The sequence below is a fragment of the Eurypyga helias genome, unplaced genomic scaffold, assembly GCF_000690775.1.
Source record: "Eurypyga helias isolate BGI_N326 unplaced genomic scaffold, ASM69077v1 scaffold2217, whole genome shotgun sequence".
Classification (NCBI taxonomy): domain Eukaryota; kingdom Metazoa; phylum Chordata; class Aves; order Eurypygiformes; family Eurypygidae; genus Eurypyga; species Eurypyga helias.
Window position 1 is genome coordinate 26,481 of NW_010260939.1, and position 14,381 is coordinate 40,861.

Sequence of the window (14,381 nt, forward strand, 5' to 3'; positions counted from 1 at the left end):
TTGTAGAAGATAAGATTCAGTGAATAACTTTTGGAGGTTCAGTGTGATATGAGGAATCGATAGGTATAGCTGTCTAAGCAGTGTACTTGTTCCAAAATATCTCTAAATTACACAGGCTTCTTTTGATGATTCTGTGTCTGGAACTGATGAGAGAAAAATGAGAGTGTTATAGCTTCATTGGTACAGTATTGTAAAAGATAAATGCTTGAATATGTTTTCAGAATATTAATTCATATTAAAAATCTGTTGTCTAACAAAGTTTGCTGATGGCTAAAATGTTGTTGGGCAATGTTGCCTGTTTTGAAAAGTCAATGATGTTCATGTCAGTCTCGGACAGATGACTGAGAATTTCCTTGACAAAATTGCTTTGTAGAAATCCCTTTTTGACCAAAGCAATTGTGTGGTTTGGGCAAGTGTATGCCCTCGTTTTTATGATTTTTGCTGATATAGAAAAATATTTGCATTTGGAACTATGTGCAACTGTAACTTTTACTCCAAATATTTTCACTGGTTGGAGGTGCTCAGTGGCCTCATGTTGTGTGTTGTTTGTATAGCTGCAGAAGAGTGAGCAAAGTCTGTAAATGAATCATGGTATAGATAAAACAACATCAGTGCATGCGAATGGAAGCGTAGCTGGTTCTGTTTTTCCTCTTTTTTCCCCCTCTTGTAGATCTTTAAATAAAGGGCATGGTAAGTCCTTAAGTTTTCTTCTATTTTGTCCCCTCTCTTAGTGTCAGCATTATCGAGAACATGCTTCTGTACTGGAAAACCAGCCTTCAGGGACAGTTGTACTGCAGGTTGAAGCCACTGATGCTGATGAAGGAGCCAATGGTATAGTGAGATACGGCTTGATGCACAGAGGCGGTGTCCTGCCAGCATTTAGTATTCATCCTGACACGGGTAAAGCAAATGTCAGAACTGATACTGCGGCATAGAAACCACTTTGTTACACTGATGGGAGAAAAGCTTGCATAAAACCAGACTTTGCTTTTTCATTTAGTTTTTTGATAGCAGACAAAATTGAAACTATTAACTGCGTGAACAGATATTCTCACTTTATTTTCATATGTGTCCAGTTCTGAGCTAGAACTGGTGTTTTCCCTGAAATGCAGTTGTTCAGCTGTTTGAAATAACTTCTGTGGTTTTGTAACTACATTTAAAAAAAAACCCCTCACCCGATTTTAAGTGCACATTACCGTGCAATATTGCTAATGGTTTGTAAATGATTTATCCAAATGACAGTCACTTTACGAACAGCAAAAAGTCTTGGAAGGGCAAAACTAAATTCAGGCTGAACTTTTGGAAGATAAAAGACATGAAACGTGCCTTTACCCTGGACTTACTGCTCTTGAAAAGAAATATATTTTATAAAGTTGTTCTCTTAAAGTTAGTTTGCAACTTACCACTGTTCTCTAAATTTAAGACTAGTTGTGTGTAGATGTAAGTGTATATGAATTTGTATCTGCCTGAGCAGTGCAATTTAACCTGTTGAAATTTGTTAAATCCTCTGATTGGTCCATGAACCTGAAGTCCACTTCATAGCTGTACTTAACTTATGCACAGAGGTGGTGTCCTACCAGCGTTGTGTCTTGATGTATTGGCCGATAAATAAACATCTAAATGTAGAACATTGTCAAATGCATAGTATTTTAACTCTGGTATTTTATTTGTTTTCAGGAGTTCTGACAACTGTTCAGGTATTTGATCGAGAAAAACAGAGGGAATATCCTGTCACTTTGACAGCAACAGATCAGGGAGCGGAACCACTCATTGGAATATGTCAGATAAATATTGTCATCCTGGACCAAAATGACAATGATCCCAGATTTGAAAACACCCACTATGAATGTAATTGAGAGTCATTGGATAGAGTTTCGGTGCCCTGAGTGTGAGCTTACCTGATGTCTAAGGTTTTTGGGGTTTTGTCTTTCCTGGCAGTAGATCTTTTGACCAGCTGGGTGATTACAGCCAGAGATGCACTTGCCTTAATTGCAGAATTGTTGTCCTGTGTAGTGTGCAGTGTAACAAGCACAGTCCTGACTCGTCAGCCTTTCTGAGTGTCGTTCGGGGAAAATTCCTTGAAACAATAGCCATGTTGGTATCTCTCCTTACCTGAGTATACCAGGTTTCTGTGGTGCTGCAGAGATGTGAACGTTGTAATAGGGCTGTGATTGTGCAGTGCTGAGCACTGACTGTATCCTTTGTTTGCTGATTAATAGATTTTTGTAATAACTTTTGATAACATGCTTTTCCCATTTGAATTTCTTCATTCTTCATGGTTTGTTGTTTTACCTTTCCTTCTTGGCTCTGCAGAAACCCTTTCCTATTTATGGGTAAATACCCAGAGACATGCATAATGTTTATAAAAAACAGTGAAGACTGACCCTTCTCAGCTATACTTTTCTAATCTGAGAAAGTAGTTTGTGACAATGTGGTCCTTTACTTCTGGTTTTATGCAGTACATTAAAATTCTGTTTATGTATACTTTATACAGAGCAATTAGTCCCTTAGTAAAAATACAAGACAAAAAGAAAAAAAAGGTAGTATCTCATGAGAAATAAGAATTCCAGGTTATGAATATGATAAGATGAAGTTCAAATGTGATCCTTAGCTCTGGAGTGATAGCAGCTCTTTAAAAAACTCACTTTGATTTTTATGGGCATTGTTCCAAGGAAGATAAAGTTACAGCTTCCGTATATTATTACTTTAGGATTTCTGCATTTCTTAGTAAGATGTTCATGGTACTTTATTAAGTTACTGATCAGTTTGAAATATCCATTCCTTGCATTAGATTTCCTAAGAGAGGACACAAGTGTTGGGACCAGCTTTCTTCGGGTTGCAGCCCGTGATGATGACTACAGCTCAAATGCTGCCATTACGTACTCTATAGCAAATGAACAACCAGACTTCTTACAGATTAATCCTACTACAGGCTGGGTGTTTGTGAACCAACCCATATCTCAGGTATGGCCCTTGCTTTCCTTTTTAAATGGGCTATCTCAGTATGGCATACAAGGGACTGAGGTCACGAGTTTGTCCTTACCTCCACGTTACGCCTTCACATCAAAGGATCAATATGTCATGTTTAAATTAAACATGAGTCTAAGGCTTTTACCTGACGAGTTAATTGACTGTGAATTGCATATAAACAAGCCCTGCTTTCAGCTGGAAAGCTGGCAGCACTGCCTCTGAGAACTTGTTCTGCCCATTTCATTAGCTTTGGCGAACTAATATCAAGGATGAGAGGGCTGAGACCATCAGCAGGAGAGCAAGAACCCAGGTGTAGGACTTCTCTGTGCTAACAGGCAGTGAGTTAAGACACAAACCTGGATGTGAAAGAGTGGGAAATTTTGCTTCTGATACAGCTTCCCAACTTGATATGTTAGTCATGGTGGGCTAAGCATAGCTATCCCTCAGGAAGGTGAAGACATAATGAACAAAACTGTTGCATGTAGTTATCTAAATTTTACCAGTTTCACCCATTTCTAGATTCCTATATAGCAGTTGGATATTTTCAGAGTTGTAATTTGTGTGAATCTAAAATACTGTTGCAGATGTCAATCCATAAATACCTACTAGATATTTCTAATACTGAAATTTAACTTCTAAGTATCGGACATGCAAAGCTTTGGTGAAGGTGTATCCTTTTAGTACATTTTCTTTATTAAATCTGTGAACCCTACAGTCCTAATAACAAAAGCTACTGGTAGGTAAGCTTAAGAACTCAAGGTATCCACAAAGTGTTGTGGGTTTTTTTTTGTTTTATTTTAAACTTTGTGTGAAATTTGCTAAGGTTTATTGAGACAAATAGCAGCATTCCCCAACAATCTTAAGTAAATCAAACACCAGAATTTTCAGCAACTTTGCACCTACTTCATATTCTGAGCCCAGCATTCTGCAGTTGTGGATGTTTTTCTTCTGTGCAGGTTTTTTAAGTGTGCCTTTAATTTTATGTATTCGTATATTTTGGAAAAAGAAATCCTTGTGCCTTGATCACAACCCTCTGTAACGAAACCTTTTTTACTGTGCAGAGGTCCTCTATAATTCGAGAGATTATTGCTACGGATGGAGGTAATAGGAGCAGTAAAGTTGAACTTGCGGTAACTATTACCAGTGCAAAAAATCAGCCTCCACAGTGGGAAAGAGACATCTATGAAGTTGTTATTCCAGAGAATACTACGCGAGATGCATCCATTTTGGTAAGGTTAGGACAGACTTGTTTGTCTGTCTGTAGCTGTAAGGTTATAGGGTAACTGAACATTGCTTATTTGCTTAAATACAGTGAGCTTCGTGTATTGTAAGGACCAATGATCTCGGATCAGTTTTCTTTCAGAAATGCTAACTGTAACCAGCATTTTTGCTCTAATTTATATGTGTGCAACCACTATGTGATTTCCTTCCCATTTGGACAACACTTTCCAAATTTTTGAATGCTTCCGGTTTACCCGAAATGATTATTGGGCTTGAAGTACTTGGAGTTGTTCAATTTGATTGCTCGGAATTGGAACAGCTTTATGAAGTAACTCCAAAATACAGGTTTTTTTTAGGATAAAAGCATGAGTAACCAAACAAGTAATGACTGGTAATCTTTGGCTGCAGCTTTTTGAGGCCTGTCGATTTGTCAGGCAGGGTTAAGTTTTGGTGTCAGGAAGTACTTGTCCTAGTGTTTTCAGGTGAGAGCTAAAGATCTGGGAGAGTCAGTACAAAGAAGCTTTTAGAAATGTTGCTGCACTTGCAAAAGTGCTGATTATGCAAACTTCTTTAACGGTCCAGACAATCAGAGCAACTTCTCCCCTCGGTGATCCCCGTGTGACCTATAACCTAGAAGAGGGACTTGTTCCGGAGACCAACATGCCAGTTCGTTTCTACCTGACTCCAAACAGACACGATGGTTCTGCTTCAATCCTGGTTGCTGAGCCACTGGATTACGAAACAACGAAGAACTTTGTGCTGCGCGTTCGAGCACAGAACGTTGCTGCTGTTCCTCTGGCCGCATTCGCTACGGTCTATATTAACGTAACGGGTGTGTAAGCTCTTCAGTGATGTGCTACTGTAATCGTAGTGCTTTATCTTTCAAGTTTTATAGTTTTCTCTTTATGCACCCTTTCTGATGTTTCAGATGTCAATGATAACGTCCCATTCTTCACTTCATCTATTTACGAAGCCTGGGTAACAGAGGGAGCTGCTGTTGGGATGTTCGTCGTTCAGGTGTCTGCCACTGACCTTGACCTTGGTCGGAATGGTGAGGTAAGCAAGCGGGGACCTACATCTTCCATGATGAAAGGTACGGAATAACTTCTGTATGGGCAACAACTAAATAGGCTCAAAGTCTTCAACCTAGAAAAGGGATGAGTAGTAGGGAAGCATGGAATGAAATAAAGTAGTTAATCACATGTTTCTCTGTCTTGCCATGTGAAAAATGCAACTAAAACTAGTAGGTGTGAGGCAGAAAACTAAGAAGAAATATTTATACAACCTGTAGTTCAGGTGAAAAACTTGTAGAATGCTCTGCTTTGACCCTAAAAGTGATTAGATAAACTAATGGAAAAAAAAAAAATGGGTTTAAAGCTTCTGTGAGTTGTAAATCACTGGGGGTACTGAAATCTGAATCCTTACAAGAAATGCCAAGTTAGCACCGGAAGTGGATGTATTCGTTACATTCATTACGAGTGTAAAACCAAATGTAGGCATATCCTGAGAGCAAGAGTGCAAGCTGAAGTCAAGTGCACGAAACTTATATGTAACAGAGATTAGAACATGGTCTTTGGTACTGAGCAAGTTCAGATTCAGCTCACCTGTACTATTGTATGGTGCCTGGGACCTTTCCCCGAGCGTGAGTGCTGTTGCACAAGCACTGTGCAAACAGGAACTGGAGAACTTGGGAACGGGTCAGACAAGACAAATTTATTTCTGTTGAGAGGGTGGCAGTCAACGTTCAGGGAGGTTAATTGACTTCAAACTAGATTGCTTAAGCTGGCAGTTTTACCCAGCTTTCTTGGCTGTGACCAAGTTCTCAGACACAAGACTCTTCTTCCTTTCTTTAAGCACGTAATGAGTTGTGAACTATCCAACAAAAGGAAAGTACAGATTAACAACTTATTTTTCATCCTTTAGATAACTTACTCCCTGTTACATGACGGTGGCAGAGACTACACACATTTTCGCCTGGACTCACAGACAGGCTCAATATACACTGCCTCAGTGTTTGACAGAGAGAAAAGGGGGTCTTATCTCCTAGAAGTCAAGTCAGCAGATGGCTCTGAATCAGCTCGACCTGGAAAACATGGGCAGCCAAATTCTGGTAAGAGACAGATGTCTGTGACAAGCATGATTTTACCTGCATTGGTCTCTGAAAACAGTAGCTTCAAAATGCACAATTGAATGATAATTTCCTTGTTTTCAAGTGAACCTGTGAAAGACTGTCCGTTGTTTTGGTTTAGGGATTTTTTTTTTGACTGTGTGTGCAAAGTTGTGTCAGAGCTGGAAAGAGGTATTTTATATGATGATCAGGCAAGTTTTTTGTTCTGAAATTAAAACTAGGGCTTCGTAGTTAGAGTTTAGAGAGCATTTCCTAGCTAGCAGAGGTGCACCCATTATCTGTAGGCTGCAGATCTTTGGGAAGTGGTGGTGTTTCTGAAAGCACTGCATATGGCACTGTATTCAGTCAAAAGTAATTACGAACGATGGAGCAGGAAAGTTCAAGATAGAAAATTCCATTCTCAATCCATGGCTGTGCTGAAATAAAGACTAAAAATTTGGCTTTTGTGGCTTCAGGACAAAAAGTTATGAGTACAAACTGTACAATTGCCCTGTTAGGCATCAATTATTCACATATTATCTGTTCAAACAAATTGGATGTGACATTCATTTGATATCCAAGTGCTTTTGAGGAATGTCGGTATATATATTGTCCACAACCCTAAGGGTTTGTTTCTGTATTGTCTGCGTATTTGTCTTCATTTAATGTGCAGCTAGACAGCTTAAGGAATTGTAGCTGACAGGAGTGGCACAGATGAGTATTTTAATCTCTTGTTTCTTGTCTCTCCAGACGCAGCCTACGTGCGCATTTTTATCAGCGATGTGAATGATAACAAGCCTGTTTTCACTCAAAGTGTCTATGAAGGAAATGTGGATGAAGACCAGGATGTGGGCTCGACTGTCATTACAGTCAGTGCTAATGATGAAGATGAAGGTAAAGTATTGGAATTCCCCATAGCTCTGTCTGAAATATTAATGAGTTAATTTCAGCACGCCAAGACGTATTTAGTGGTGTTAGAAAGGAAAATGTCTTTTTGTCTCTAGATTTTAAAACTTCTTTAAATGTGAACTTACTGGGCATGAACATTAGTTCGTAATGGAGCTGTGAGGCATAAGTCAAATAACTCCTGTTTCGGGAGGCAGTGCATTAATGTGGGATGATGGGGAATAATTTCTGTGCCAACAAATATAAATTTACTATAGATCATATAATTTTCTTACAAATGGGCACCAATAAACATGTCCTGGTTATCTAGAATGAATCAGGCTTGAATTCAGTGAGATTCAATTGCTTTCTTTCTGGAAAGTGTAGTTGTATTGTTCTTTAATTTTTTGGTACACATTCTCCTATTTGAAACTGAACTTCCTAAATGCACATGGTGAGTCTTAGCTATATTGTATTGCCAATAAACCAGCCAGGAATTCTGCCGTAAGTCATGTAACAGCAGGTACGTAACCAGCGCTCAGAAATGAGAGCGGGAACGATACAGACTTCAGCCTTTTGGCCACGGTGTGTTACTAATTTGACTTTGCTGTATAATGAAAGCATCATTTTTGTTGCTCAAGTCCCAAAGAACTGTTCTATCAGTAGGTCTGTGAAGTGCAGGTACATCCTGGCTGCACTTGATTCCTCACCCGCCCAAGGAGCTTGAGGCAAATGTGGCTAAGCTGTGCTGAAGAAGGATTTACCTACTCAAGGAACTTTTGATTTGTTACTTAGGCTGCCTGTAAATGTACTCTAGAGTGTCGGATCAGGGGACTTGATATGATGTGTATATGGCACTTCATTTCTCTCCTCTTCATAAAGTAACCGATTAAAGATGTGGCTGTGAAAGGAGGAAAGAGGAGAAGAATGGTAATGTGAGGGCAGAGCTTGCAGAAAGGCTGAAAGGCGTTACTTAGTCTAAAATGATTGGCAAATTGGTACTGTGTCTGAAATTTTGAGAAGTCTTGTGAGACTATCTCCTCTGGCTTGATACATAATGATCCTGTTTGTTGGTAAAGTCTATGCGTAAATGAGTGCAGACTGGTTCTATGGTATGGCGTATTTTATGCTAACTCATTCTTACGTGCTGGGTGTTAGCAATTAAGAATTTGTCTTTTTGGTCCCATAACCTTGCCAGAGGGATCATAAGTAAAAGCAGAATTAATAGCTCATTCACAGAATCATAGAATCACAGAACGGTTTGGGTTGGAAGGGACCTTAAAGACCATCCAGTTCCAACCCCCCTGCCATGGCAGGGACACCTTCCACTAGACCAGGTTGCTCAAAGCCTCATCCAGTCTGGTATAATTAGACACAAGTTATGATTGAAAATACCATAATTAAAAATACTGATAAGTAATCTGACATAGCTGCGTGTTTTAAGACTACGAAACTATAATACCAGCAATCAGTTAGCATATGATTTGTACTTCATCTTAACATTCCATGTTTTAATCTACTTCAAGAAATGTATGTTTTCTGACACTGTTGCTAATTGACAGGTACAAATGCTAAATTACGATACCAGATCACAGCTGGAAACGCAGGAGGAGTACTTGATGTAGAATCAGAAACAGGAGCCATTTTTATTGCCCAACCGCTGGATTATGAAGAAACAAAAAAGTATGAGATTCACTTGTTGGCCTCTGATGGGAAATGGGAAGATTATGCAGTTATCATCATCAATGTCATGAATAAAAATGATGAGACTCCAGTTTTCTCTATCGATGAATACTATGGAAGTATAATTGAGGAACTGGATGGGTTACCAGTCTTTGTACTTCAGGTAGTGTATGCAGTTTCAGAGATTCCACTATTTCAGTGAAAGAGCACAGATGCTCTGGTACAATTATGTTAATAATAATCCATCACAGGTACATTAATGAAATTTCGTTTTACTTAAGAGTTTTGTTGTCAACAGAGTAAGATAAATGGACTTTTATGGAAACATAATTACAAAGATACTAAGTAGGATAAGCAGGATGGATCATTTGTGATACTGAAATACAAATTATGGACATTCTGAAGTAGCTGTCAGAACAGCGTAGTTAACTTACCTCTGCAAATACAAAGAAGTGTAGTACTGCATTATTAGAACAGCTACATTGTTACTGTAGTGCAAAGCGTGTGTACCTACTCCGAGTCGTCCCTCAGCCACCGCTCCGTTGCCATTCACCTGGCATGCACATATCAGTAGCGTGTCACGTGCTTCCGGGTGCAGCAGGGTGTGGGAAATGACGCGGTCATTGGCAGTGTCTTTGTTTTCCAACCCTTCCATAGGTTATGGCGAATGATCCTGACAGCGATGTGGATGAAGGAGAGTTGCGGTACTCGTTGCACGGGCACGGCGCGGCTGAGGTTTTCACAATAGATGAGAAAACGGGCAGCATTTATTCACACAAGATGCTGGATCGGGAAGAGAGGGCACAGTGGAGATTTGTTGTTTTGGCTACCGACGAGGGCGGAGAAGGACTCACGGGGTTTGCTGATGTAATGATTAACGTGTGGGACATAAACGACAATGCACCCATGTTCATGTGCATGCCAGATGATTGCAACGGGAGTGTCTTTGAAAATGCTCCTGCGGGCACCTTAGTCATGGAAATGGCTGCAGCTGATCGTGATGACCCAAATGTAGGTCTTAATGCTGTCCTGACCTACAGGATAACAAAGAATGTGAAAAATGAGTTTGGTACTGACATGTTTGATATCAATCCCAGCACTGGTACCATCCGTGTAGCAGGAGGAACGCTAGACAGAGAAAGGACTGAAAATTATTTTCTTACCGTTGAAGCCAGGGACGGGGGAGGGCTAACAGGAACTGGCACTGCCACTATCTGGGTTGCAGACGTCAATGATCACGTTCCGAAATTCACAAAACAGATGTGGCAGGCGACAATTCCCGAAAACAGTGCCATCGACTCGGAGGTTCTGCAGGTGTGTGCTACAGATGGAGATGCTGGACAAAGTGCTGACTTAACATTCAGTATCATTGGGGGAGACCCCGATGAGAAGTTTTATATCGAGAATGACAAAGAATGGCAATGTGCCGCTATTCGACTGAAGAAAAAATTGGATTTTGAGAATGCACGTGAAAGGCAGTTTAATCTTACTATCACGGTGGAAGATCTTGATTTTTCTAGTATGGCAGTGTGCCTGGTTGAAGTTGAAGACTCTAATGACCACAGTCCAGTTTTCCTTTCTCAGTTCGTTCAGACGAGCCCTTTCTTTGAAAACATGCCTGTAGGTACTACAGTAACCACAGTGAGAGCTACAGACAGGGATTCTGGTTTGAATGGCAACATTATATATTCTATAAAGTCAGATTCGGATCCTATGAGGCAATTTACGGTGGACCAATATGGTCACGTGATTGTGGCAAATACACTAGATCGTGAAGTCATTCAAAAATACAGTTTAGTTGTGCAGGCTTCAGATCAAGGGACACCTGCCCGCACTGGAAGCGTTACAGTTTTGATCCACTTGCTTGATGTTAATGACAATGGACCAAGGTTTGAGGCACCGTACATGCCTGTGGTTTGGGAAAACATATTAAGGCCTGAAATAGTGTCTATGAACCACACATCAAAACTGCTTCATGCGTTCGATCCAGACAGTGAAGAAAATGGGCCGCCCTTTACATTTTCATTGCCACCAGATTATCGGAATGCTTTGGATTTTTCTCTTACTGATAACAGAAATGACACAGCAACTATAACTGCTCTGAGGTCCTTTGACAGGGAAAAGCAGAAGGTGTTTCATCTGCCAATAGTGATAACAGATAGTGGGATTCCAGCTATGAGCTCTACAAACACCCTGACTATAACCATCGGTGATGAGAATGACAACTGCCATGAATCTGGCCATAAGGAAGTATATGTGTACCATTACAAAGGTAAGTGCTGTCTGGGGATTATATCGGATTCATGAATGTAACACAGTTTTACATATAATTTCTGTCTTGCGGTTCTTAATTTCTTTGCAAAATGGTTTACGTATTTTGACACTGAAACTCCATTTCTGTAAACTACTCGATAAAGTGGAACGAGTAAGGTGTGTATTTGAAAAGCTCAGACCCTAGGGGTCATCCACCAAAAAACTCTTTATTTGCAAGCAAGTATATATTGCACTTGCAGAAAAAGGAGTAATTTTATAAACCGATAATATCTATTTTCTACTGACTACTTTTCACCTACGCAGAGGACAATTTTTTTTGTGTGTGCACACATGATTCGGAAAATACCTGATGCTGTCAGATCTGGAGATGAGGGTGGCAGAACTGTACCAAATTAGAGAAACAGAGGTTCGTAGGGGAGCTCTGCCCAGAAATTGTAGGCCAATCCTGTCCCCACTGTGACAGCCCCTGTGTGACTGGGCAGAATAGAAATCTTGAGGAGGGAGGTTTTTCTGCTGGCAGGAAGGGGTCTGAGCAAAAGCTGGGTCAGTGCTTGTTTTAAGAAAAGAATAATCTTTGGGTACAGTATGCGAGTGCTCCCTAGAACGTGTAGTCTTTGAACTGAAAAGAAAAAAAGATGCCCTTCTGGATGTGCTCATGGGTGGTGCGCAGTGCCTGGTTGAAGGAGGTGGTTGAGCAGGAGGTGGTGTGTGCCACAGCCGCAGCACCGTGAGGTTTAACGCTCTAGTGGGACAGAGCAGACCAAATGCATCCGTTAAGTGAGTGCTTCACGTGTTCTGGTCAGAGTGGTTTAGCAGAGGATGAACAATTGAATAGTATTTTCTAAAACTCGTCTTGAATTTCTGTTACGCCTGTAAAACTTGACCTCAAACTAGTGCTGGTGGCCCTTCTTAAGCATGGCCTATGACGCCTTTCCCCAGATCCTGCGTTCCAGACAGACTTGGCTACGTCGCAGTTGTCACTGCAGTGGTAGAATTTCTGATGGATGTTAAAGATCACTCTAAGGAAAGTATTTTTGCAATGAGTTATTTTGCTGAATTCAGCACGCCTAAATTAGAAAAAAACGTGGCCAGATCTACCGGAGAAATGAGAGAATGAAGTTTCTAGGGTGGATTGGCTCCAGATTTGAACCTTAAAAATTTCCCATGTGTCCGGATCTTGGCTGTAGAATTCAGAGGTCTCTTCCCCTCGAGTTGCTCCTTTTGCTATTTTAGAATGGCTGCCTGGATGTTCCACTTCTGTGACAGCCCACAGCGGCCTGAAAAAAGGGCCAAGGACTGGCACGTTTTGGTGGCTTCTTGCCCGTTTCTTTTTTCAGTCGTGTCCTTCTCTCCCAGCTGCACCCCACAAGATGCTCTCCCTCTTTTGCTGGATTCCACTGTTCTGTTGTTTGAAATAGAGTAGCAATGAAACATTTTGGGATTAACTCCTGCTGTGGTGATTTTTTTTTGGTCTGAGATTTTTACAAGGGGTTGTATTTACCTGTCACCCTGTTACTGTTCTGTGTTGTTTTCAGCTTTTCTTCTGTCACGTGACATCCCTAGTGTACTCACCTTCCCAGAACTGGCAGAAATCGTATGGCAGGCTGTGCTTTATTTTAAGAATCTTGGATCATAACCATCACTGAATGGAGCAGGCATCTGAAAATAATAAACGCAGTAATGAATGCGGCAGAATACAACGTGCCCTGAAAAGCAAAAATTAAATGCAGATTTATTATAATTTATCTCAACAGGAAAATGGTCAACGACAGTGCTTGGGGAAGTGTTTGCACCAGATCAAGATGACTGGGACAATAAAACATTTCTCTCGGAAGGAAAACTGCTCAAGTGAGGACAGTGTTTGTGTGAAAATGAGTAATATTTATGCTCCTGTAATTATTTTACTCGCCATGTATTTCGCTGCATTCAAGATGTGCATAAAGCCGGGTTATTGAGTGTATTAAGGGATGCACCTTCTGAATGCTCTTTTCCTTTCTCACTTGGGTGACTGTGTATTAAGAAATTAATCCATGAAATATTTTTTCCAGGAGAATGCAGGATCACACCATGATGTGGATTTTTAGTCAGACGTCATAATTAATTTATTTTAAAATGTGCATTCTCTAAGAACTAATTTAAAAATAGGCAGAGTTTTTAATGCTTGCCCTCAAATGTTAGAGTTGATGGAATACAAATCCCAAATTTAAATGGGCAGAATAGAATCATTTCATCAGAAGTGGAAGGGAATTTGGTGATCTCCATTGATGGCTAAATTTATGATTATGTGCAAGAACCGTGACTCTTAAATTAGTGGAGTTTTTTCTGTTAATTGCAGTATTGAACTGGATCCTCAATTCCTACCTATACATTATATTTTCCTATCATAAAGTGAGATGACATATAGCATAATTGTATGCTGCTCAACATACAGAAAATAGAGGTGCAAATGAATGTGAATTTGTCTCCGCTGTGCATAACAGTTTAAAAGCTTTATGTAGCCCCAGATTGAAGACTGACTTTCTGTCTGTCAGTAGCCCCTGGGCCTGTTTCCATATTAAGAGGTTACTGTTCCATAATGGCAGTCATGGAATATTTCCATAATTACTGATTACTGTCCCTTTGAGGGTGGCAAACAAAAATGATATCAGACATTTCATACAGACTTTATCCTGTTCCAGATGGATAAATGAGCATCTGGAATAACTTTGTATGGTTTTGTCATTTTCTATTACTTATCTCATAGACCTGCCCGTCATGCTGATGTTGAATCCCGTGGTTCAACTACACGCTGCTTTTATTCAGGATTGGGGAGAGGCAGAAATATCTTTTTATAAGATCTGCAGACTGTCATTTCTGAACTAAGGTGTTTCTGGTGCTTCTCTGAAGTTGGTTGCTAATTCCCATAAGTTTTTTATCCTGTGACCTTCATAGTAACGCTTAAGACCTTCTGAATGATGTTAATTAATAAAGTGAGTTCTTGATTTTTATTTATTAAGGCTTCTAATTGAAGGTTTATGTCTAGGTCTTTCAGATTAAATCAGAGGACTGGTTCTTTGATGATGGTGGATAACACTCCTCAAGGAATATACAACTTAAAAGTTAGAGTTTCTGATGGAGTTTGTCCTGATGTTATATCTACAGTACAAATCCACGTCAAAGAGCTGGAAAATGAAGCCTTACACAACTCAGCCACTGTGCGTCTATCAGGTTAGTTTTACTTGCTGATGAGAGTTTAGATCAG

The 14,381-nt window shown here is 40.1% G+C and overlaps 1 protein-coding gene across 1 annotated transcript in view; it reads left to right on the forward strand.

The window, feature by feature from the left end:
• The window catches only part of LOC104512263 (neural-cadherin-like), a 47,022-nt gene that overhangs the window by 11,322 nt on the left and 21,319 nt on the right, over positions 1-14,381 (forward strand). The window contains exons 8-19 of the mRNA XM_010155182.1: positions 732-900; positions 1,678-1,848; positions 2,792-2,964; positions 4,032-4,199; positions 4,774-5,023; positions 5,120-5,247; positions 6,115-6,301; positions 7,049-7,192; positions 8,746-9,029; positions 9,524-11,138; positions 12,895-12,988; positions 14,163-14,347. Of these exons, the coding sequence (XP_010153484.1) occupies positions 732-900; positions 1,678-1,848; positions 2,792-2,964; positions 4,032-4,199; positions 4,774-5,023; positions 5,120-5,247; positions 6,115-6,301; positions 7,049-7,192; positions 8,746-9,029; positions 9,524-11,138; positions 12,895-12,988; positions 14,163-14,347 (3,568 nt within the window). The remainder of the gene's footprint in view (positions 1-731; positions 901-1,677; positions 1,849-2,791; positions 2,965-4,031; positions 4,200-4,773; positions 5,024-5,119; positions 5,248-6,114; positions 6,302-7,048; positions 7,193-8,745; positions 9,030-9,523; positions 11,139-12,894; positions 12,989-14,162; positions 14,348-14,381) is intronic.